Source organism: Apis mellifera, linkage group LG1, assembly GCF_003254395.2.
Source record: "Apis mellifera strain DH4 linkage group LG1, Amel_HAv3.1, whole genome shotgun sequence".
Lineage (NCBI taxonomy): Eukaryota > Metazoa > Arthropoda > Insecta > Hymenoptera > Apidae > Apis > Apis mellifera.
Window position 1 is genome coordinate 5894958 of NC_037638.1, and position 26720 is coordinate 5921677.

A 26720-nucleotide genomic window follows, 5' to 3' on the forward strand; every position below is an offset into this window, starting at 1 on the left:
ATATATGAATTTATAAAAATAAAAAGATTCTTCAATCTCAAATCTTGCTTATATTTCTTAATTTCGGTGAATATTTAAAGCTCATACATAATATTTTCATCTTTTTTTAGATAAAATTTGTTCGAAAGTTGAACCTGACCTAATCTAACCTATATATACGTTGTTTTTAATTTCTATCAGAAAAAATATTTAAAGCTCATATATAATATTTTCACTTTTTTTAGATAAAATTTGTTCAAAAGTTGAACCTAACCTAATTTAACCTATATATACGTTGTTTTTAATTACTATCAGAAAAAATATTTAAAGCTCATGTATAATATTTTCACTTTTTTTTTACATAAAATTTGTTTGAAAGTTGAAAAAAATAATATTATACGTAACCTAACCTAACCTAACCTATACGTACGCTGTTACACTTTTTAATTTTTATTAGAAAAAATATTTAAAGCTCATACATGATATTTTCACTTTTTTTTTTGGATAAAATTTGTTCGAAAAAAAAATAATATTATACGTAACCTAACCTAACCTAACCTATACATACGCTTTTTAATTTCTATCAAAAAAATATTTAAAGCTCATACATGATATTTTCACTTTTTTTTAGATAAAATTTGCTCGAAAGTTGAAAAAAATAATATTATACATAACCTAACCTAACCTAACCTATACGTACGCTGTTATACTTTTTAATTTCTATCAGAAAAAAATATTTAAAGCTCATACATGATATTTTCACTTTTTTTTAGATAAAATTTGTTCGAAAGTTGAAAAAAATAATATTATACGTAACCTAACCTAATCTAACCTATACGCTGTTACACTTTTTAATTTCGATCAGAAAAAAATATTCAAAAATTCATGCGTGTAGCAGTTTCACTTTCGTTTGCACGCAATTTTCTACACTGTGTGATGTGTTTGAACGGGATGTTTAACTTCTCGATCGTGTAATTCAGTAAAAGGAATATAAGAGCGAGGGCTTTTAACATTCATGATGGGGTGGCGATCGTGAAAATTTTTAAACCGCCTCGGCTTACTTTTTAAACAGGGGAGGCTTCTCAGGAGGAAACGTGTTTCGAATATTTCCTTCGGGGACGTTGTTTGGAAACCTCGTTTCGAGGCAACTTAATTCACCGCGAAAACTTAAATTCGATTTTGAAAGAAGATTGCCGATAAATAGAAATACGATAGAAATTTCGAACGTTGTATGAGTTCTTTCTTTCTTTCTTTTTTGTATCGCATAAAAATAATTCTGAATAGCGAAGGAATTTTTGGCAATGTTTTAAAGGAAGCTTCATAAATTTATTAGACAATTTGAAACTTAAAGTGAATAAAAAAATATGTATATGATTGATCTATAACTTATCTGAAAATTATTAAATCATTGTCGAAGCAATAATTGATATATATTACTTTTCTGATCGAATTATGGATCTTGTTCTACTTGTGCAGCCAACAGTTGACTTATACTACTCTAACCAATAATTGATCATACCGAATGGCTGGCAAGTAGAACAAATTAATTATGGTCACTTAGAGTAGATTACAATGAATCATAATTACATTAAACATGTTTAGTCTGATTGTGACTGACTTATTCTTGTTCAATCAAGTTACTAGCTTTTGTTTTGGATGTAAAAATGGCCTAATTATTTATAAAATATTTAATTAGATTCTTTTTTTTAGATATACTGTAAATTTCATTGTTCACATCTTTTTTAAAACTGATAATTATCACAGAGACTCTTCTTGCAATTCAACATCCATCAGTTATCGATTGGATAAGTAGAATCATAAACCAATTAACGATAATGATTGGTTTACTCTACTTGTCTGACCACAACTGGCATATTTCACTTGTCTGGTTACGCATAAATTCTCGAAAGCATGGAAATAACACGTGAATTTCCAACAATGAAAATCCAAACTGTAACCTATTAAAAGCCAAACTGTACGCTCGTTTAAGCCTCTCTTACTCGTCTCAAAATGATGGCGCACGTGCACTTAAGGGAACCATCTTCTTAATTGCGACTTGAATGGCGTCGCGGTTAACCGTACAAACATAATAAATGAAAACGTAGCTTGGTGTCAGTGTTGGATAATATTTACCAAAATAACTATTCTCAAATATTGTCTAACATGTTAGATTTTGATTAAATGACATTTAAAATAGGATTTCATTAAATGAAATAAAATATTTTAATCAAATAAATTATTTTAATAAATTGAATTCGAAATCATTATTTTCAGCAATAATATTTAAAATAAACGAAATCGATTAAAATAAATAAAATAATTCGAGACAAAATCTAAATATTTTTTTATAATATTCAAATAAAATATTATTTTTCAATACTTGATATATATATATATATAAACGAAACGTTTTATCCTCAAAATATATGCCCATTACTTTAAAATAAATAGGATTATTTGCCATTTTTTTTTTACTATTTAAAGTAATATTTTATCCAGGTCTGGCAAAGAGATATGTAGCCTCGTCGATCAACGATGTACACCGAATCGTTGATCTTTGTCAACATTATCGGGTCTCGGATCCGTAATTCCGTCGCTAACTTGCAGCATTCATTCTTGACCCAATTCTCGAGCCCGACGTTACCGACCGAGCAACTGTTTGCTAACTGATTTGCGACTGTTTGCCAACTGATCCCTAAGAAGAAACGTGATTTCACCGTAGGGGAGAAATTATCGTGATCGAAACGCTACTCGATATATTTTTGCATTATTGATTCCGATATGGAAATATCGAGATGGTTCAAGCGTTATTATTGACGGTTATACGAAGTTATAGGTGCATACATTATAGGAAATATATGAAAATTTTATTAATCAATACGTGTGAGCCATGCGACGCTATTTTGAACGTTTTACGTAATTTACCGATTCAGGCATACATCGTTGACTATTATCACTGAAATTATTCGGTATATCATTATAGAATTATTTAACTGCTATTTTTCACGTATTGTATATACATATATATTTTTTTTTCTTTTCAGAAAATAATGTTATCTTATTTTAATAAAATTTTAACTAAAATTGCGCGTAAAGAAAGAGCAATATTTTCATTTTTTCCACAGAGAAATATATTATGAATATTTAACTCGCTCGAAAGTAATATCGTTAAATTTAAAATTACGCTTTTTAATTATTCGTTGAATTACGTTTCATTAAGATTAAATTGTTCTTTATTCTTTGTTTAACAATTCTTCCTGTCATCTCGAAAGAGAGAATAGGTGTAAGAGGTATTTGACGAAAATATTTAAGCTTTTATTTTTACACGAAATTCGAATGATGTTTGATAAAGGATGGAGCGATATATATATGGTATTTCGGTATTTCGGCTTTATTTTCGAAATCGTTGGCCGAAAAATTGGCATTCCTCGAATAATCGCATTGTAACACGTTGAAACTTTTTGCCTTTCCCTCGGGTGTTAAATGACGCGCATTAACGTCGAAACGGGGAGGGAGAAAAACTTTTTTTTTTCACTCCCCCTCCCATGCGAATTTCTATTTGCTTTGAGATTTTTCACGTGTGAAACTCGTCATGAAATCGATGAATTTTCGTCGATATAATATTTTTACAAATTAGGGTTTATTTTATTATTATTATTTTTTTGAAATCCTTATAAAGTTTCTTTATTTTATTATTTTAACACGAATCTCGATTTTTTGAAATTATGTTTCGAAAACACTTTTTTTTTTCTTTTGAAAAAGAGAATTTTAATTTTGTATTTAAAAATTACCGTCAAAAATTGTATTTTTTTTTTTGAAAATTAATTTTTCGAAACAATCCCGAATTAACGTTATACTTTGTATCCAACGATAAATTAAAACGTTTATTAAAATTTTATACAGACTTTCAATAATATATTTGTTTACGAAACACAATTTTCTTTTCCTCAGTTTGAGTTTTTAAAAAATCGGGAAAATTGGAAAAATTCCATTTCTCGAATTGATATCTCATGTTATATTTTGCAATCTAGTGATTAATAGCCGACAAAAAGTTACCAGAAAGTTAAAAACGTTACGATTTATACATTGATTGATTCATTGGCTGGCCGAATGAAACGTTTAATTCTAAAAACGTACACGAATATCACACGTGTATATGTTTTAGCTGGTTAACGGCTCCCGTGTTAGGGAGCATGCGTTAGCAAACGTTCGTCGTAATCCTATTTTTTCATTCCGAACAATCGAACATCACGCGCTTCGTTGTTTGGGATTTCACACACGATACACGCGTCAGATCTTTCTTTTTTTTTTTCAAACAACGAACGAAATATTTCGAAAGTGAAAAAAATACGAAGAAATAAAAATATGATAAAAACGAATATAACAAATGTATATAGATATAGAATTAATTGGTTGGTTGAACTTTATTCTTCGAACAATTTAATTTTCCATCGAGTATGGAGATAAAGTGTGATAAAGAGAGAAGTTTTAAAGAGTGAACTTTTTTTCGTTCAAGAGAAAAAGAAAACGGGAATGTAGAAATAATTCTGCTATGTGAATTCGATTAAAATTATACGTTTAAAAAATATTCGTATAAAAAAAGTAAAAGGAGTTATTACTAGGCTTTATAAAATTAACTAGTTCCTAGTTTTTTTTGTTTTATTTCTTTCCTTCATCAAGGATGTAATTAATTATTGCAATTAATTGATTTTGTTATTTCATTACTTTCGTAATAACTGTAATAATTATATCACAGGAATTAAATCGATTATTTCGTAAGTGCTTTTTTTGGTTCAACGTTTTATGATTTCGTGCGTTTATTGGTTTTAATTCTTTTCGAGCCAAGTTCGAAAAAATAAAAATGTTTCCTCGAACAAGTTCAACTAAACGAACTACCTTTCTATTTTTTTTTCTTTTTTTTTTTTCATCGAACGTTTCACTTTCTGCTTGTGACAGAAAAAAAAATACCAGATTTTCGCGAGCAAAAAATTCAACAATTAGTAGTTATAACAAACGATGTATTTAATGAGCGTTTTTTTCTCTTCTTCTTTTTCTTTTCACCGATGGAACTGTTTTCGCGACTTTGTGACGCAAAATGAATAAAAGATTTACAAGCAATTTTCCTTTTTTATCGGATATCGATATGATATTTTATTTCATTTAAGAAAAAAAAAATGTCGATTTTATGTTTAAACAATCAGTCTCAAAGGAGATATTACTTCTTTTATAAATACAGAATATGTTTGTGCATACAATTTTGTGTTTTAATGTACGGATAATGGACAGATGAAAAAAGAATTATTTCATTCCGTATCTGATTGTTTCTTGTTAGAAATTCTTCGATCGTATTTATTAATTCGAATATTATTAAATTTTTTTAATAGCGATTAATGACATCTTTTCGAGATTTTATTTCTTCTTGAATAATTTAGTTGGAAAAATTCTAAGACTGAAAAATCATATATTCCTCTTTCACAAATTTCGCGAGGACTGAAATCCCTAAAAATGAAAGTCACTAGATGAAAGTCACTAGGAATGGAAGCAATCTATGTCAAAGTCTGGAAAGAAATGGTTCGAATTTAGCAACGTTGGCTGAGAAATCCTACGATTGAAAAATCGCAAGACTCTTTTGCAATCTCTGAAAAATACCAAAGACCAAAAAATTTCCTAAAAATAAAAAGAGATAAAAGTTATGAATAAACGAAGAACGTAACAAAAACCTTTTTTGTATTTATTTCTAAAATTCTCGATCGTTATGTTTTGTTAAAAAAGAATTCTTTTTTAAAAAAGAATTTTCAAAATTAATTTTCCTAAAATTCTTGTAATTTTTACAGGGAAACACCGGTCATCAAGGTAAAAAAAAAAAAAAAGAAAGAACCAGATAATTCCGCCATGTTCTTTTGTCCTACGACTCGGAGACAAATATCTCCATGCTTCCAACAATGGATCGCAGTTTTAATGCTTCTTCCTCTTTGAAATGTGAAAAATGTGCTCTTTTCGTGGCTAACGTATGATGGAATTTATTTCAGACGTGCCTCTGAATCGTATCAATAATTTCCAATTTATATACGCCATTGAAAGCCCAATAATTAACACTTTTTGATTAATTTTTAAGTATTATTTTAAAAATAAGTAATAACTCTTTCTCTTTTCATATCTAATTATCTATTATATTTACACTAATTATGTGTACTGTATTGAAAAGGTTGAGAATCACTGCGAGGTGAAAAAGTTATTTTCCAACCCCTTTTATGAGCAAATAACTCAGATATTCATATATAAAATAAGGAAGATTAAAATTAATTAATTAATCTTGAACTTAAGTGATATTTCTATATAATAGTTAAAGCAATAATCTTTGAAAAAAAAACACTTTACAAGTTTGTTTGAGGATCCATAGATTGGGAACCACTGCTTTAACGCGTCCAATTCGATATATCCAATCGCCATTTTGGTCAATTTTAGTGCAGCAATTCACTAGTCCTTAATATAAACGTGAGTATCTTCGGTTTTGGTTTGGGCAATCGATTGGTTTAACATTTTGCATCGATTAGCATTTCCATTTAATGTTCAATGTTATTTTAATCAATTCTTGTCACTAATTTTCCGTATCGCTGTGTTTAATGCGATAAATTGTTTAAAAAAACGTATTAATTTACGATATTTAATCGGAATAATATACTTTGTTCAATTTCCATCTAAATCAATTTCCATCTGAATTATGTATCCAATAATAAAATTGTTGTATTTCATATAATAATATTATCTATATAGCATATTTATATCACAGTAAATGGAAAGTATAGGAGAAAATAATGAAGAATATTTAATCTAATGTTTAATAATTGAATTATTGAACAAGAAATTATAATATATTAAAATTGTCTTTGTGTTCTTTGCACTCCATCGTTTATAATATACATTGAATAAAAGTGAATCAAAGTTTTCAATGAAATGTATTATCACTTATATAACAAGTTGCAAATTGATTTAAACTAGCCCCTTCGTATATGCAACTATTGCAAAATGTTGGTAAAGTTGGCCACGCCACTAATGGTAAAGTGTAGTAAGAATAAACAAGGACTGTATGAGAGCATGGAAATTGATGTCATATAGAAAGTTGAAGTGTTAAAGGTACAACGTTTGATATTTTGATAAAATAATTCTTGAATAACAATTATTCTTACACTTGTCTATCGACAAGATGCAAAAGTATAAAATATATACTTTTTTAAAAAAGCGACTACAGTTTGAATAAAAAATAATAAAATAATAAAACGTATGTAAAAAATATAATTTCAACATATATTTGAAACATTTCCACGTTAATTTTTCTCTTTTAAATATGACCGATCAAGTGGTACAAGTCGATCATTTCTTCGAAATGAAAAGAAATAAAATAAAAATATTTTAGAAATATTAAAAATAAAATTAGATCAATTTAAATAGGATACTTTGAAGGATTAGGAGATTGTGGCTAGAAAGGAAAATGTATGTTGATTTATATTTTCTAGGAAATAAAATTTTCCTAGAACAATACATCTTAGAAATGAAAACGAAACATTAGTATTCATAAAGAAACTAAATTTGAAATTTTGAAGCTGATATCCATTGTAGCATGAAATATATATTTTCAAAAATATTATAGAAAATCGTTCTGATAAATTTTACAGTAGATCGTGACGTGAATTGGAACCATTCTATTTGTTACAATGTTTAATCTTCCTTTTTATTTACGCCAATAATTTACAATATTTCCCACGTGTATTTCACCTGTATTTTCGAAACGCGTTATTTTAGGTCAGTTGTTGAGCAGACAGGTAATATACCCCGATCAGTTATTTTTCAAAAAGATCAGCCATTGTTGCACGATAAATCAATCAGTGTTCAGATAGTAGTATAGGTCAACCGTTCGATCAGGCAAATAAGTTGAAAGTCAGGATTGGATTAATTAATTCCGTTGAAAAAGTAATTGGTTAAAAACAAAGTAAGTTAATTGAAGTAATTATTATCGTCTTATTAATCGTTTTGCATTACTATTATAAATTATTCAACTCATCGAAATAACTTCAATTATTAAAAACAATCATGCAAGTAGTACGAGTCAATCATTTCTCGATTAAAGAAGAAAAGGACAACGATTCGTAAAATACAAAAAAAAAAAATCTGATTGAAAAATGAATATATAAAATTCTTCTCTCTTCGCTCGATATTTTTTTCATTCTTATAAAAACTTTCAAAAAATAAAAATAAAAATATAACGAGCTTCCCATACACGCTCTGTGCGACGAAAATAATTTGGCTGGGCAAAAATAAAGTGGTATTCATTGAAAATTACGCGTACCAAGCCTCTCTCATTCAAAATCTGATATCCTCAATTTTAATTACTCCTCTTTCCAATTCCACAAAGTTCACAAATTTTTCCACCCCTTCCTTTCTTCGAAGATAAATAAGAACGTTTGAACGAAAATTAAATTTTATAAAAAGAAAAAAACAGAATTGTTTTCACAAGATGCATTTTTATAGATACAAAAATCGCGGTAACTGTGCATCCGTGTATTCAGAATAACGATTTCGAAATAGGAAACGAGGAAGTGCAAAGCCGGATTCTCGGCGGGCCATTTCGAGAGCCCCCTTTGCGAATTCGCACGAATGGCACACCGGTTATTCTTATCGTGCAATTTCCACGCTTCTCGAGTAAGTGGATGGACCATCACGCTCTCCTCGATTCTCTTTTAATCCTCCTCTTTCTTGACTGAGGGTGAATCCTCTCCTTTTATCTCGTGCAAAGAAAGGAAAGGAAAATGTTATACGTTTTACACGTGTATAATTTTGTTCCCAATGAGCGAAGGATGATCAATTTCCAAGGTATTTTGAAATATCGTTTCGATGCCTTTTAAACTTGGAAATTTATAAATGAAAGTGATATATAAGAATTCTACTCGTTTCTATTTCGATTTGTTGATTTATATTGTGACGTTGCTCTTTCCATTGATTTATTCTCCTTTCGATTTTCTATTCTAGTTTTTCATCGATTTACTGTCACGATTTTTAATATCGACTTAAATATATTTTTTAGAAAAGTGTTTCAAAGAGATTGGATTTTTTCTGCTTCCAATAATGATTGTCAATACATCTTTAGAAGAAATGAAATTAAAATTGGAAAAATAAATATCTTCTCGCAATCTGTCATCGATAATATTATCTTTATATTTATTATAATAATTACACAGACGATTAAAATTAATAATACTTTGATACAATAAAGAAGTCAAGTGTCACTTTTTTTTTCAAAAGGAAAAAGAAATCGATACTTTAAATATAAACGCGTGTTTACGTGATTGCATACGGTTTCAATCAGGTCAAATTAATTAATTTTTCATATCTTGAACCGGATAATCGGCTATGGCGCGAAAAGCAAGTTAATTTTCGTTTCGTCGATTAAGCACCTCTTAACAGTCGTTCGATAGAATTCGCAGCCAATTAATTTTACGTGAAAACAAACTTACGATCCATAATTATTTTTGTGATACGTCGATATTGAAATTGAATGGCAAAATTTAATTCAAATTTTTCTTTCCTCGAGATATTTATATTTAAAAATGAATTTTATTGGCGAATAAACATTTTTTTTTTTTTTTGAACAATATTTATCGAACGAAAAACGACTTGAGATGGCCGTCTTTATCCAGTGTTATCAATAACAAATCCTCGGGGAGGGGTGGTCACGTGGTGGTTTCGAGGGAAAAGTGAGTTTTCCTCGATAGTTGGCGAGAACAATTAAATTGGTTTAACCCATCGACCTAATTTCGAGGAAGGATTATTAATTGAACGCATTATAACTTGAACCAGTGTCCTGTTTCTATTAGATCCGGGCCATTATCAGAATCTGCCAAGGATAATTCGTTTATTAAAAAGTGGATGGAAGAAACGAAAGAGTTACGTTTTAAAAAAGACGTTTACAAAAATCGTTGTGGTTTCGATAATAATGGCGGGACAAGTGGAAAAAGAGAGATCGAGGATTGAGTTAAGAAAGTATTAGTCGAAGTAGCGTGGATCAATCATTGGACTGGAACAGTAGAAAAAGACAGTGAGAGGCGGACGAGTAATGGAATATGATAATTTAATTTAATTTTTTGATTTTCGATTCAATTTAAAATTGTCATGAAAATATTCGACTACGTTTTATTCGATGGTTGTATCTTTCGCACAATCTAATGTTTAAAATATATATATTTATATTATATCGATGAATTTCAGCCGTAAAATGGTCAGTCTGTTAATCATGCAACAATGCATCTATTTTATTATACGCGAATTGAGTTCAAGTTATAGTGATATGGATGGTTGCTCATGGTGACAAATTGGTCAGCTTAGTGGTTACGGTAACTACTGTATGTAGAAAATACGTTTAATTAAATTTGCGAAAATTTAATTATAATATATTGCAATTTAAAAATTATTGAAATAAAAGATAATTGGTAAAAGAATATGTAATATTTGAAAAATATATCTATATTAATAAAAATTATATAATATTCTATACTAATATGATAATACTAATATAAATTGGAATAAATAAGAGCGAGTAACAAAAGAACACCATAGCGTAATGCATTGGTTCCTGGATTTTAAATCTAAGAGTCACGTGTTCGAATCCATATATTATTGTTTTTCATTTTTTCTCGTTTTTTCTACACTAAATTAGTATTATTTATACTAATACTAAAATATATAACGATATTAATAATATAAATTAACCTATATATTTCTACTATTAATATATTTCTATAATACTAAATACAATATAATAATAACTATTATATATTAGCTATTAATAAAATTAATTATTAGTAATATATATATATTATACTAATACTGACGGTGATATATAATAATTTACTACATTAAAAACGTAAATATGTTGCAGGTGGATCGTGCGGAGAACGAGGAGGGCCAGGGAGGGGGTGGTCTGTCGACGTCTTCGGCGGGCTGCAGCGGTGCTTCCGGTTCGAGGATGGGCCCAGGGCCCGATTCCGGTAGCAGTGCTCCCTCTTCTGTTCCCCACTCACTCGCGACGTCAAGAGACGACGAGGACGACGAGGACGAGGAAAGTAGCGGAAGACGTTCCAATGGCCACACAGGAACGCGGTGAGTCGCCTCGATTCTTTACTTCCTTCTTCACGTTACTTTTTTAACCTTTCTCGATCGGTGTCTCCTTTGGAACGATATCCCCCTTGACAAACACAAAGCACGCTTCCTTGTACGTCGAGTGATGATCTAAAAAGCTCTAAGATGAAGAGCACGTTCTCGAGTTTCATCGAGGATTGCGATGGCTGAGCTTGTCGATCGAGATTGCGTGGTCTCGATGTGTATTCAAGTTGATTGAAGATTGAGTGTAGGGTCGATTTACGATTACTCCAGGGCTTTTGGCAACGATTATGGAACCTTACGTGGCACTGATGATTCGTTTCTACGAATAAAACTGATTGGATTTTCGATATCTTCCATCTCTCATCGATAGGAAAACTCTTCATCGAAATATATATTAGAAATATTGCATTTTTTTTCTAACCCTGTTGCGATAATTCTTATTCTCGAAATAACGAAGAAAGAATATTATTCAGTAATAAAAGCTTATGAAATTTAAATTTAAGAAATTCATTTCACTTATTAAATATTTTTTCCAAAAAATACTATTTTTTGGGGAGGCTCTTCTATATTAAATTTTCCATAAATGGATAAAAATATTCATATAATTTAACGATTGATAAAATTTTATATATATAAAGCTTAAAAGATTCAAGATCATCAAAGAGAAAGAAAAAATTAATTCGAAAGCCATAATTGCAGCAAAATCGAAATAATTCTCATCTATAATATTTTCTTATTCCTTTAATTTTTCCTTCCTTTCGAAAAGAGAGAAAAAAATGATAAAAGTGAATTCTAACGAGAAAACGTGTATCGAATCGTTCGTGGTAACACTTGGCCCGATAATTCGCACGAAGCACGAAACGCGCGGGAATTTTAATTCGAACGACAGATCGAGTCGAGTGGAAAATGAATTCGTGTGGAACAGGAAAGCTGTGGCAAGATAATATATTGCGAGCGATGGAAACGAAGGGTGTGCGGATATTCCGAAATTATTATTTTCGTTCCACGATATATTCACGCATATTTGATTTCAAATATCTTTGAAAATTAAAAATGTTGCATTTATAATACATTTTTTTCGATAATTTTTAATAACAGAAAATTGGACATATTTTATTGTTTGGTTTGATCAAAAATATTGAATGGAAAGAGTATAAAAAATATTGTTGTATATAATGAAGGATGAATTATAGAAGTTATATAGGATAATATGAGGAAATGTTTGAGAAAAATAAATTTGATTATGTGAAACTTGTAATTTTTAATTACAAATTTTCTTCGATGATAAATGATGAAGAATTTTATTCATTTAATTAATTATTAACTGTTATTAATTTATACAGGGTAGTATTCGTATGACAGTTTAATAAATTTCATTCAATGCGAGCAATGTGAAATGATAGACACATACTTAATTTAAAATTTGACAGTAAAGTTCCATTACTAATGGATTACCGATAATCGGTAACTGATATAAGTTATTAATCACGCAACATTGTGTTCAATAATTATTAATTACCAGTTTCTATATGAACGAAATCGAAAAGTTAGTTTAAAATATTATTTTACATCATTAGTATTATCGTTAAACTCAATAAATAATAAATATATACGTAAAATTGAAATATCTTAAATTATATTAATATACGTACAATTCGTAATCACAAATCATATCTGGATAATGTACACGACAAATTATTTTGCAATTTTATACAAAATTCGAAGTAAGATATAAATATTATAATATATATATTATATATTTCGTTCATATTTATCGAATGGGAGAGAAATTTTCACAGGAACATTAAAATTCCTTCGACTGCCCGAAGATTAAATTAAAGCTGGTTTAATATCTGGAAGTAGTCCGAGTCATGGAAATCAATTGCGACCAATTTTCGAGGCGAATTGTTTCGATATGAAATTGAATTATTAACAAAATCACATTTACCGATGCATATAATTAACGTGAAAAAGATTTATTCCTAACAAATTTGCCATTGGATTTAAAATTTGATTCTACTATAATATCAAATTCAATCTCGACATTTAAATTTTAAATTGTTACAAATTAAATTTTTAATCGAATTTTAAACTTATTAAATGAAGAGAATCGAAATTTTGAGTTGAAGTTTTATTATAATAAAATTGTGTAGACACAATTGACGAATCTATTATTTCGAAGAAAGACATTGAACACGAAACGAATATATATTCTTTCAAAAAAGCAATTCTTCGTTTCACGTAAAGTGAAGTATATTACGAAAAAAGCTTGGAGGAAACTTGTCAAGATTGGTGACACGTTTTGTGCCACGGCCAGGGATATCACGTACACGTAGTTACGTGCCTGTTAGCTTGTCTTCATCGTCGAAGGAAGATGGAAAATCTATGTTATGAGACTTTTGCTTTCATAAGCGTGGCATGAAAGTGAACTACATGCACGATGAATATTTGTGAAAATTGAAGAGCTCGACGCATCCTTGACATTTCCTTCTTCGAATATATTAATGTAACGAAGTGACAGAGAGCTATTTATACGTATTTGTATCCGATTTGATTTATTTTCGCCTCGTTTGGTAAAAGAAAGTGACGAGAGAATGTGAAATGAAAGAAAAAAAAAAAAAAAAAGAAATTTCTATATCCCGTTAATTCGATTCACATCCATAAAAATAATGGACAATCTTCGAAAGATCAATTCTATACGTCGAAATAAGCAAAAAAGTTGATGTGTCAAAACGTCGATTGGATTGCACTTTTCTAGTTATGCGTATAATTTAATTTTAGAGCAGGAACGCCTGTACGTAGGCAACCGCCTAATCCAAGCCGCGCTCAGCTGATCGATGGGCCGGTTGCCTATGTACAGGCGTTTCTATTATAATTATTATTCCAATGATTATTCCTATTATCTTCGTGTTATTTTGAATACGTGTTTGATTGAAATTTTTTACATGAAGTATTTAACGTTAAGATATAAAAAAAATTATTGTATCGAGAATCAAGAATAATTAAAATCGACAATTCTTGATGCTTGAATCAAAAGTAATCCCTCGATCTTCTCTGCATTACAACTCGTCCAAGTTCTTTAATACCATTAATAGGATCTAATAACGTCGATGTTGCAAATGGTACGCTAATTATCTTCCAAACCAATTACATTTTATTACGTTCGAGTGCGGCGAGATATGCCTGTTTGCCTAGCTTTGATGCTTACCATCCTTTTTACAGCCAACTAACCATCCTTTTTATAATTCTCGTGATTTCGACTTTCGTGATTTTCTGCAATCTGCACACAACTTTACACGAATCGAAAGTTATTCGAGTGAAAAATGATTCGTGGTTTTTTTGCAATTATTTCTATTTATCAAATCACATATTCAACTGAAATATTAATATTAATATATTAACGATATCAATTACTATTAAATTTTCATTAAATATAAAATACATTTTAATATTTTAATAAGCATAAATGTATTACGTACATTTAATGAATTATTCCAACTTGTTATCTTCTTAGAGAACAAACATATCTAATATTATAATCCTAATTAAATTTGTATTAAAATTGAATGAAAAATAATGCTTTTGCAATCGCAATAAAATAATACGATATCTATTTGAAGTCTATCTATTTGATAAATATATTATTTATCGAGGAGGGATTCAAGAAGATTTGACGGGAAATCAAAAGAGATTAGTCATTTCCTTCCCGTGGAAAATGCGTTTAATTACCTCGTCTACGTTGTTACGGTTTAAGTTGTAATAAGGGCATACCATCTGGGATCTTTAATCAAAAGTCGAGTTCTTGAAAGACTTTACAACAATTCTCCTCAACTTTGATTTAAGCTAGCTAACTCTCTCTCTCTCTCTCTCTTTCTTTCTCTCCTCCTTCCTCCTCTCTTTCTCTCGATACTCGAATGAGAAATCGACTTTCCCACAATCTTACCAAGGACTTGGACTTCTTGAAATCCAACTGTTACTTGTCGTCGTTTCCTCAAATATAGACTTTTCCTTCGATTATTATATAATATTTAATATTAGTTTTTTTCATGATGCAGAGGAAGTTAAATTTCTGATCAATTGGTTAAAAAAAATGAAAGAAATTGTTTGTCACTTTCATTCGTGTATCTAAAGGGCTACAGAATCCTAGAAAAATTAAGAAAGAATCAAGTAACAATCGATAAATTTCAATTCGATATTTAAAGAAAATATACATATACCGATCGAGAGATTTCGAAAGAAAGGATAAGTTGAAAATTAATAAATTTATGAAAAATTATTTAATTTCTAAAGAACGAACACGGTACAATACAATAGTAGCTCGTTTCAAAATCGTCGCGGAATAAATAAAAAAAAAAAAAAATGGAAACACACGTCCCATTTTCACACTAGAAATGACACAACTCGAGACGACAACACGATTCACTCGCCGTTAACGCAATTCCCATCTAGGCGACGTTTCAAACAGCGGATGATAATGGATAGCGTGGCAATTAGAGCGAGAATATTTTTCCCGTGGCCGATGCATTTCGCATAGAAAATTTCCTCGTTTTTCCGTCAGATTAAGGCCGCGCCAATTCTCATTCCTCCCCGTTTTTTCACCTCTTTTCCGCTCGACGCGTGTTTGCAGCCCGTCCATCGTTACCGACCGAGTCCTCCTTTCTCGAAATCTCTCTCGATGAAAATTAATCGGCCGAGCGAATGGTGGAGGAGGGGAGGGGACGTGAATCGAAAAGAAAACCGGGCGACGATAAAAAAAAAAGAGAAAAACGAGAAGAAATATTAATTGGTTGGATTTTTGAAAAAGTTTTGGACGGGAAATTCGATGCGAATTTTCTTGAAAGTTTTTTAGCCAATTGAAGGAAAATTTGAAAAGTTTTCAAGATTGATGTAGATAGGATTTTTGACGAAGGAGGGGAAAAAATTTGACTTTTTTTTCTTTTTAAATTCGATTTTGACGAAGTATTTGAGATTAGATTTTTTTTTTTTTTTTAAGAATTATTTTAGGAAATAATTCTGAATGATTAAGACAATTTTGGGAACGAAATTAATCGGGATAGATAAAAATATCATTAATTTTAATTCTAATCCCGTGGATATACACGTGAAAATCTGTTCTGCCTTCGTTCTTTCGCAAAATTGCCTGTTAAAATACAATTTCGAGACTTTAATTATTCAATTATGAATGGACTATGTAAAATATGTTTGAAACGCAATTACGATTATGGGGTGGAGACGGTCTATAAAGTGTGGATGACGATCAAAATATAACGCAATTTACAAAGATTAAAAAGTTTGATGGATGCGAGAGATGATCAAAATAAAATAGAAGTTGGACGGATTAAAAAGTTGACTGAATAGAAGATCAAAATACGATATAACTTGGGAAGATTAAAGACGTTGCACAAGTTGATCAAAATAAGGTTCAACTTCTGAAGATTGAAGTTGCTAACGTGAACATGGTAACGCGATAAATGTATAACGTAATATTGAGGATGAAGTTTGAACGTGACGTGATTATTTTTAAAATGAAATGTGAGTATTTTCTATTTTCTGTTTTCCATGTAAAATTTATTTCACTTCAAACTTGAATATGTATCTTTAGAATAAATTAAATCATCACATTATAAAATTATTAAATTCATTTCTAATTGTGCAATTAATATTTTAAATAAAAATTTCTAAAGTTAGTACCATTTTTGTTATTCATAAATCTTATTTAATTTTAATTTCAATTAGATACAATTAGATATTTGTATCTGTCATAAGTGATTTCTAGTGATTGTCACCAGATGTCTCTTTAACTTTTACTTTCTCGCAAGTACTTATCTTCGATCCAATTGATATATACGAAAATTCTAAAAATTACAAATTGTAATATATTCCAAGTATCAAGTATACTTTTTTTTCACTTCACATTTTCTTTAATGTCTCTCTTTCCATTCTTTCATCACTGCGGCAATAATAATCTAAGAACGCGAGCAAAAAAGATGATATATATACTCTCTCTTCAGTGTCTCATGAATTAATCATAGTAGCCACTTCCTAATAAGCTACGTTGAGATATTTTAAGTCAAAAAAAGTGCAAAAAAAGAAGACGATGCTATATAAGAAGTTTTAAAAGTAGGAGATTAAAAAAAGTGGTAAGAATTTTAAAAAATAAAGTGTGTACTATATTTAAAATTTCTAATAAAAAATACACTTGAAACTTTTTTTAGATCAAGAAACAAAATGTACATTACAAAATTTCACCAGAATTATATACTTAAGATTCAAGACGTTATTAAAAAGATTAAATATAATGGATTCTATCGAATATTCCATAATCAGTTCTACCAATTGAACGAACACTGATGGTGTTATAAGCCACGAGTTTAAGAACCATTCGATTCGCAGAATCGATATTTAGCCGAGATGATGGCTCGTAATGTGCAATCTGACGGAGAGCATCTCGAGTGCAAAAACCCATTCGTGTCCACCGTAAGTGTTGGGGATAATTTCGACGAAAAATCGAACGTTTTATCTAACGGAGGTTAGATTCTTCACGTTCGTGCTATCGTAAAAAGCTTCGAATCGTAGGAGAAGATAAAAGTTCCGGTTAGCCAAATCGAAGTCGAATTTACCGCATCGTCTCGATCTCTTGGTTCGTGCTTCGTGTGATATATAACTCCCTGGTGGGTCTCTCAGCCACGATACATTTAAAATACAGTGGAAATTTATTGCTCGATAAAAAATCGTGCTGCGACGATGGTTTTCCGATCTGTTAATTAAAATTGGTCGAAGATGATCAATCTATGAGCAAGAAGAAATTATGCTTTTATCCATTATCCTTTTTTTTATTCTTTTGGAAAAATTGGAAGGAAATTTAAAGAGAAGGAATTATTAGAAAGGAAAAATATTTTTTTACTAGTCGTAAAAAAAAAAGAAAGTTAATTTTTAAAATTTTTAAAATAAGTTTATCATATTTCGAAAAGGATATTTTATCTAACAAACTCTTTTTTATTTTTTCCCTGTCTTTTCTCCTTTTCTTAATACTTCTTTTTCTTTGCTCACAACTTCATCCTAATATTTAGATAATTTCGCCATGATTCTTATCTCGTTCACGCTAGGGAATTATATGTGCGAATTGCTTAAAGTTGAAGATTGCACAAACTGTTAAACTTCGGGGAAATTCGGTGGAGATCGGATATGAGATCGCGATATTCTCGTTCGAGAATGTGAAATTATTTGCGATACAAAAACTTTCTATTTATTACAGTTTCCAAATTCAAAAAAAAAATTCTCGCGCTAAAGAAAAGAAAGTCTTACGTCTAGGGATCCCTAATGTTTATACAGTAACTTTTTTTTCAGAACTCTTCTAGTTACTTTGAGAATCGCTTGAAATAAGATTTTTCTTTCCTTTTCGAAAGATCTGGATCTCTTTCTTCAAACTTTTCTTCAAATTTTGAAAGATTTTTTAAAAAGATTCTATCGAGATCCGATTTTAGATCTGATCAAAATTTTTTTTCGATATTCTATAAATAATATAATACCAAAAAATATCATCATGTTCCACGTAAAGGTCTCATTTTATCTCGTTGACCAATTACTCGATAATAAAATATATATATTTTTTCATATTATTTCGTATAACTCATATAAATATCTACATATATATATATATATTTATCCATCCACGAGTCGATAAAATTTTCGTAAATTCACTGGCTTAAAAAAAAAGAAAAAGGAAGAGAAAAGAAATGAATCGAACTTTCGTCGACTAATAGCAGTATAGAAGTACAGGAACGTTCTTCCTGGATAACAGGAAAGCAAAATCGAACTGGTTGAACCGGGTGATGAGATTGGGAAAGGAAATACTCGATATTCTACAATGCGATGGAGATGGACAGACGGACACAGAGAGAAAGAGTGAATGTGATCGCGCGTGTGCGAAATTACGATAGAATTGAAAGAATGAGGGAAAGAGAGAGAGAGAAAGAGAAATGAATGAGAATAAGTGGGAGGAGGAAGAAGAGAACGATCGGTTTTCATCATCTGACCTGTTAACGATCCCCATTGAAGGGATCAAAAGGTTAGAATAGCTTCTTGGAAACATCGAATAGAATACTTTTGTCGGATGCTTGAAGCGAGATGGGAAATGGAAAATAAAGTTTTTCACCGTGGAAAGGAATCCACGTGAAAAGAAAGCAATTTAGTTACGTTTTCTCTTCTCGGTCGGTATTACAGTATAATAATTTCGACGAGAAGAATTTCCTAGATATTTCACTACTAGATTGTGTAAAATGTGTTTATGATTGGTGAGTTTTTGTAAACTTTTTACTCGACAGTTTTCGTTAAATTTCGTCTAAATTGAAGGAAGAAAAAATTTTTTTAAAATCTTCTTTTTGTGTCTTTTCGATATTAATAATTTTTATTTTAAAAGATTAAATCTTGAAAATATCGAAAAAGAATTATTATTCTTTTTCATCGCTTTTAGAGTTAAGAAATGGTGAATTTTTTACTAGCATAAAAGGATGTGATTTAAAAGAGGAATCGTTAATCTTCCCTAGGGATATATTTAGGAATATTTATTTTCCCCTGCACTGCATGATGTTAATTTTTTATACGTATACATAAAATATGTAGATAAATGAAAAATTAAAATAAATCTTTCGTTCATAATGATAATTATAATTATAATTATAATACATAGAGATTTTTCTTGCATTTTTTATTGCACCTCTTTAAAAGTAGATTCATCTCATTTCTGAAAGCACATTTAAGACGTAGGATTAACAAATTTCTATCAAAATTCTGTAAATTGAACAGTAAATAAATTTGAACATCGCACATTGTATAATATTCATTGTAACATAAAATTAAGCATGATGAACACAAACTTGATAAAAATAACACAAATAAAAGCACGATCATAGACACGTAATATTAAAAAGGGGAAGATTAACGATTTTTATTCGTGTAAATAATTCATTTTCATCTTCACATATCTTTCAAAATATTTTTTAATAATTAATTCTCTCGAAGAAAAAATAATTTTTAAAAAATTAATATTCTTGCAAGAATAGATAATTGATTAAATATAGATATATATTTTTAATTCCATAGAATTACGAATTCGTTAAACCAGTATCTTTATTATACAATTCTATGCTTATATTTCGTTTTGAATTGTAATCTTCGCGAGAATATTTGCGAAAATTCTTTGGCAAAAAAAACTTTGTAAAAATGAGACTTTTACATCGATATATTTTTTTATGAGAATAAAAGCATGTTATGTATATAAGTTCAATTTTGAAAAATTAAAAAAATAAAAAAGAAATGTACAAATTAAACTTCTAAAAACATTTGTAATTGGGATTAAAAACTTTGACTGTTGGTAACTTGTCGTTGAATTAATCGAATATTAAAAAATAAGAAAAACTTAAAAAAGATATATATACAAAACTTGATATGATAAATTTTTACGTTTACTTCGTATTTGAAAGAAAAAATTTTATTCAATTACTAAAAAATTTCAACAAAACAGAAATATACACAATAATTTCAAAAATAAAATCCTAATTCGAACGGTCAAAGATTCCGTATTCCCAACTGCATCCTCGAAAAATCTCCAAAAATAGTATGTATGCGACATCAGCGCCTCCAGTGAGTGAAAAAGAAAGCTTCAGTGAGATTGGAAACTCGAGTGTTAAAAATTGTTGCCGTGAATGAGGCAGAAAAAGCGAGAAAAATTAATCTTTTTCCCTCCCCACTTCCATTCCCCCTTCAAAAAAGAGAAAACCACCCAAAAACCAAGAATAAAAAAAAAAAAACAAAAACAATCAGAAAGAAAAGAACAAACGAGAAACAGTGAGAGAACAGAACGAAAGAATTTTGACAGATGAACGAGCGAATGGTGGTAAACGAGTGGGAGAGAAAGAGAGTGAGAGAGGCAACCCGTCGGGGTTCTGTCTTCTTCGCAGGTTATCCGAGCTGTACCGTCGAGACACATCCTCGAGCCATGGAGAATCGTTGGACAAGGATCCAGTTGGTGTGAGCGCGACATCGACCACTTCAGAGTCTTTGGAGAGCAATGGCCTCGATACCGAGATACCAGCCGCTGCAAGAAGGCCTCGTAGCACTAGGGGCTCGCAAAAATGGAGTAACGTACGCGCCGTCATGGCGCTATATTCCTCCCTACGCAAGATCAAGAGGTACTCCCGCCATTGCTCGAATATGGACGGTAACCTCTCTGAATTGCACCTCTCTCTCACCCCCTCACTCCGCAGCAACTCGTCTACACACCGGTCTACATGCCGGCCTCTACACAATCCGACACGTGTACACACACACACACACGATCGCTGTCGTCGTACATGGTACACAAGAGTGTTTCGCACGTTCGTCGCTACGAGGCGACTTCGTTTAACGGACACTGTGTAGCTGGGATGGATTACGTGGGTTTGAATCGTGGACTTGAAAAGGAATAGTGTTTTCTTTCTTTTTTTCTTTCTTTCTTTTTTTTTTTTTTTGAAGAGATAGAGGTCTGGAGCAAAGAAAGTTAGAAGCGAGACGACGTGCAGTGGATCGTGTATATTGAGGTTATGTATAATGTATAGGAAAGAGGCAGAAGTTATGTTTCTTTTAATGTTTCTTTTGTGTTTGTTTTAATGTTCTATTTTGTTATCGTTATTATTATTTGAGGATTTTTTTAATATATATAAAAATGTTAATGTTTAATGTATATTTCTTTACATGGTAAATCATTGTATGGTTCTTATTAAAGAAAATAGGTTAGATTAGGTTAGAGTTTATTTATCAATAAGTATAATGATATTCTTGTAAGAAAGTATTGAAACAATCTATAGATTTATCTTTCGTATATCATTTATAGATTAATTTTCTTTACTTTATTTTTTCTTTCCAATAATCAATGATCTTTGTTGTATCATATATAATTATTAAGTAAAATATTTAAATTCTAAAATACACACAATCCCAAACATGATGTTACAATATTCCTGTACGAATTTGGTATTTTTATTACTTTTAATTACTTTTGGAAAACAAACTCGTTAAAAATAGTTTCTCAAACAATATCAAAATAATCCAAGAATGTTATTTACGACTCTAAATACCAAGATCTATTTTCACCCATCATATTCCCCTAAATAATACATCTCTTATTTCGGACTGTTCCAACGTCTCTCGCTTTTAACCCACGCACTCAAATTATTCACATTCGGTCAAAAAGTCCACGTCGTATGCCATGATCCAACCACCCACACACACGTCACACGTCTTTCTCCCTCTTCTGGCAAAAGCGACACGCGCGTTCACACAGTACTTACGTACACGTTCCACTCGTTCACTATGTAAAATTTCCAAGATTCATCAGCGTGGAAGCAACGAAACGGGTCACTCATCTTGGAAAAAAAATATTAGGAAAAAATTTTGCTTTTCGTCTCTCGTCTCTTTAATATCCGCCAAGACTTCACTTTGACATACCATTGCAAAGTCTTCTTGATACTTGGAATATTAATAACGAATGAAATATCGTTAATTCGTTTTAAGTCTCTCTATTGGTGTGATGGCTCGTTTCTTGAAGAAACGAATGTGTGATTAAATAATTAATTGTGTTAATTATATTTTTAAAAATTAAGAATCTTTTGAAGTTTTTAAAATTATTCAAATTTTTGAAATTTTATTATTTCAAAATGTTCTTTTTATTGATATATTCAATAAAACTTGGGCCAATTAATAAGAATGTTTTTATCAAGACCTTCAATAAAACTTAATTATAAAATTAATATGGCGCAGAATTATTAAAAGATAATTAAGATTTTTTTAACAATTAAATCTCGATTAATTTTAACGTATTGAAATATAATTTATAATTTCGCAATAAATTCGCAATTTTTAAATTAGATTCTATATCAAATTCTATCACTCTGATCCACGTTTCGTTGCTTTTTACCTTGTGAACAATGGACGTTGATATAAAGGAACGTTGCATCGCACCAAAATAATGGCCAACCACTGATCACCGCAATTCTATCCTCTTTGATCTCTTCTTCTTAGTGTGCAATATCGAGTTCCAACCACTAAATACATTATATACTTTATTATGGATGACACGGTAATGGCCGATCACTGTTCTTATTTTCTACGATCTTTTTTTGAGATTTGGATGAGAAAGAAAAATGAATCTTGTTCCTTCGAATTTTTAATATTTTTAAAATTCCTCTGTATACAATAATTACACTGGCATACAGTGTAAAAAAATAAATAAAAAAGAAATATTCTGGGATAAGTATGAATTAGAAAAGACAATTTTTTTAAAACGATTAAATAATTAATTATCGAATTAAAATTAGTTTATTTTAACAATTTATACGCGTTTATAAATAATTATAATAATTTTTATCTCAAGATAAGATAGAGATAATATTTTTCGTAAAAATGATTGACCTTTATCACTTCATCAAGAAACTCTGTTTGATACTTGCTATAACTATGTTCCAAACTGCTGTTACGGCTTACATTATGAAGTTTACAACAGTGAAGCTTTAACGGCAAGAGCGTGAAGATCGTAAAAATTTCAAGACATGACTCTTCACAAAAAATCAAAAACTTAAAATCATTTCAAATCTATTCACTGTTGCGACAAACAAAATTATAAAATTTTTTTAATAATACAAATTCGAGATTAAATCAAAGTAAATATTAAATTAAAAACAAATAACAATTATGATTAATCTAGCAATTTAGTTACGTTTTTTCTTCTCGGTCGGTATTACAGTATAATAATTTCGACGAGAAGAATTTCCTAGATATTTTACTACTAGATTGTATAAATGTGTTTATGGTTGGTGAGTTTTTGTAAACTTTTTACTCGATAGTTTTCGTTAAATTTCGTCTAATATCGAATTCGAAGGATGAAAAAAGTTTTTTTAAATCTTCTTTTTGTGTTTTTTCGATATTAATTAAATTTTTTTCATAATATACTCGAACAAATTCGAGATTAAATCAAACTAAAAATTAAATTAAAAACAAATAACAATTATGATTAATCTAGTGATCGAGATTACAAAACAATTCCTATTTCCATTTGTTTATAATAAATATAATAAAAAAAAAAGTGTATTTTGAAACTCGCATAAATCATTCCTCTTTATAGCGACACATAATTCAAGCATCGATAGTTTCATATCCGAAAAAGAAGAAGAAGAAGAAAAAGAAGAAGAGACCAAGAGTTTACGATCGTTTTTTTTACGACGTTCGAAAGAACACGATAAATTCTCATCGTTTATCTTATCTTCGGCAACGTTGTTTTTGAGCCATCGAGAAGGGAGAAAGATGAAAAAATTATTTTTAATGGGCGAGCAACACAGGAAAGAATTTTTCTCCTCCAATAATTCTCACGATCCTGTTTTAATTCCTGTACAATTTAATCCAAACTTTCCACGCGACTCGGCGCGAGAAAAGTTAGGTTAGGTTTATTTGGAACGCTTAAATGTCACGATTATTAAGCTTGTACGTCGAGATATATTTTTCTAAGACTGTTCAATGTAGAATAGTAATGTAAATAAATAATAATATTGCATAATTCTGAGTCATACGTTACGTGAAATATAAAATACGATATTTTTGTGTAATTCCAATTACAGTGAATAATAGATACGTAATTTCATGCAAGGTAAATTAAACGTGAAAATGCTATTTCTATTAAATACCATTGATTGCAGATTATAATATAATATATTCGTTCAACAACTGTATGTGTACTCTGATAACAACTGATAATTCGATTTCGTATAAATATCGTATTAATAATATATTACTAACATCCTGTTGTATTATTAATAGATAATTAATAATCCACTTTTTTGTATATGCATAAATTTTATATATTACATTTATTAGATTATATAAATAATCGATTATAATAGATAATAAATAGATTATATAATAGAATTATATACATTAATGTTATAATGACGAAAAACGTGTTATTTTATTTAATTCGTTTCAGAATTTCATTCAAGTCGTTCTAAATAAATCTCACGATAAAATTTGCAATAGTTTCGATATAATCAAGCACAGGAATGAAACAGGATAATGAGAATTTTGGATAGCAGGGAAGCGAGAAGAAGAAGAAGACGAAAAATAAGGATAAAAAAAAAAAATTAGTATATCGTTAGAGTTAACAATTGGAAAGAAATGCACGTATTGCAAATTGCAAGCATCCTTGGCATTTGGCATGCGTTTAACAAAGAGTTCCGTTAGAAGTTTGTTATTCTTTTTAGTCATCACTTCATCAAAGAGAAGAACTACGTGTCTTCTGGCGACCTAATTCTTTTGAAAAAAAAAAAAAAAAAGAAAAAAATTGGAAACACACGTTTCGATACGTGGTTAATCGCGCGTTCGGCCAGAAGATTGCTCCTTTCACTTCCGTTTCCGGCCGAATAACGGAAACTGCGTTCCCAATGTCGAACTTTTAACGCATTATCGACCCAACACGCGCGTTTCGGTTCATCAAATTCCCTTTTGCGAGTTTTCGAAATCAAAATCGGAGGGCAAACGAGTTTTGCAACAATTTCTTTGTCACGATTGAAGTAATTATAAATCACGGGAGGAAAAATTTGAGTCATGTGAATCAAAAAATTGAATTTTGTTGATTTTATTGTTAGTTAAAAATTAATTCATACACAAAAAGAATTTTTTATTTTTTTCGAATAAAGAATTCTAAATTGATATTAATTTTTCTAGTAATTTAAATTTTTTAAATATTTCTGAGATATTATTTTTTTTTATTTTTGGGATCTATATCCATAAAAATCGATAGATACGAACTTATCGAATTTTTCTACCGTGGTTTTCATAGGATGTGCTCTGCTTGATCGTTGGTCGGTAATGTATTAAAAAATTAAATAAAAGAGAGAAAAAAAAAAAAAGAATCCTCGATGCACAATACCTTTTGCATGAGAAGTTTAGATTGCAAGATACGTAGAAATTTGTATCGATACGTAGTTGCAAGGAATTTTTATAAATCTTTCCTAATTATAGGCCTGCGACAAGGGAAATATCATGGGTTGTGCACCGATTTTTCGAATTTATTAAATTTTCGATTCTTTTTTCTTTTACGAAATGTAAAATATTTTTCTTTTAAATAAATGAAAGAAATTTTTTCAATTTTTTGAGACGAGAATACTTCAAAAGAATTTATCTCAAAATAAATAAATAATATCTGAAGAAGAAACGAAAATTTAAAAAAAAATGGGTACACAACATTTCGCAGTAAAATATCCAAAAATATATATATATACATATAAGAATAAAAAATAAAAAAATTTTCTAATAATAATTCTAGAAGAGGGTACGTCTCGTCTAAATTATCGAAAGAGAGATATCCCCTCTTCGATAAGTGTAATAATAATTAACTTCGTAGAAAGATAAACTGCTGGACATTCTGTTGTATTAGAATTCTCACCATAAAGATGGCGGTGCGCTGACCTTGATCCTGATCTGACAATGCTGATGCTTGACGCCCCCGATTGCCTCCCTTCTACCAGCTCGACTCGAATTAGAGAAGAAAGACCCGTGATCCA

General features: G+C 29.9%; 1 protein-coding gene across 10 annotated transcripts in view; it reads left to right on the forward strand.

The window, feature by feature from the left end:
* LOC100576291 overlaps positions 1-26720 on the forward strand; it is a 160215-nt gene that overhangs the window by 88167 nt on the left and 45328 nt on the right. For 9 of the 10 annotated variants that reach the window (XM_026439889.1, XM_026439890.1, XM_026439887.1 and 6 more), the window contains exons 3-4: positions 10910-11130; positions 21093-21323. In XM_026439889.1, the coding sequence (XP_026295674.1) occupies positions 10910-11130; positions 21093-21323 (452 nt within the window). The remainder of the gene's footprint in view (positions 1-10909; positions 11131-21092; positions 21324-26720) is intronic. The other variant, XM_026439894.1, reaches the window with a different exon arrangement.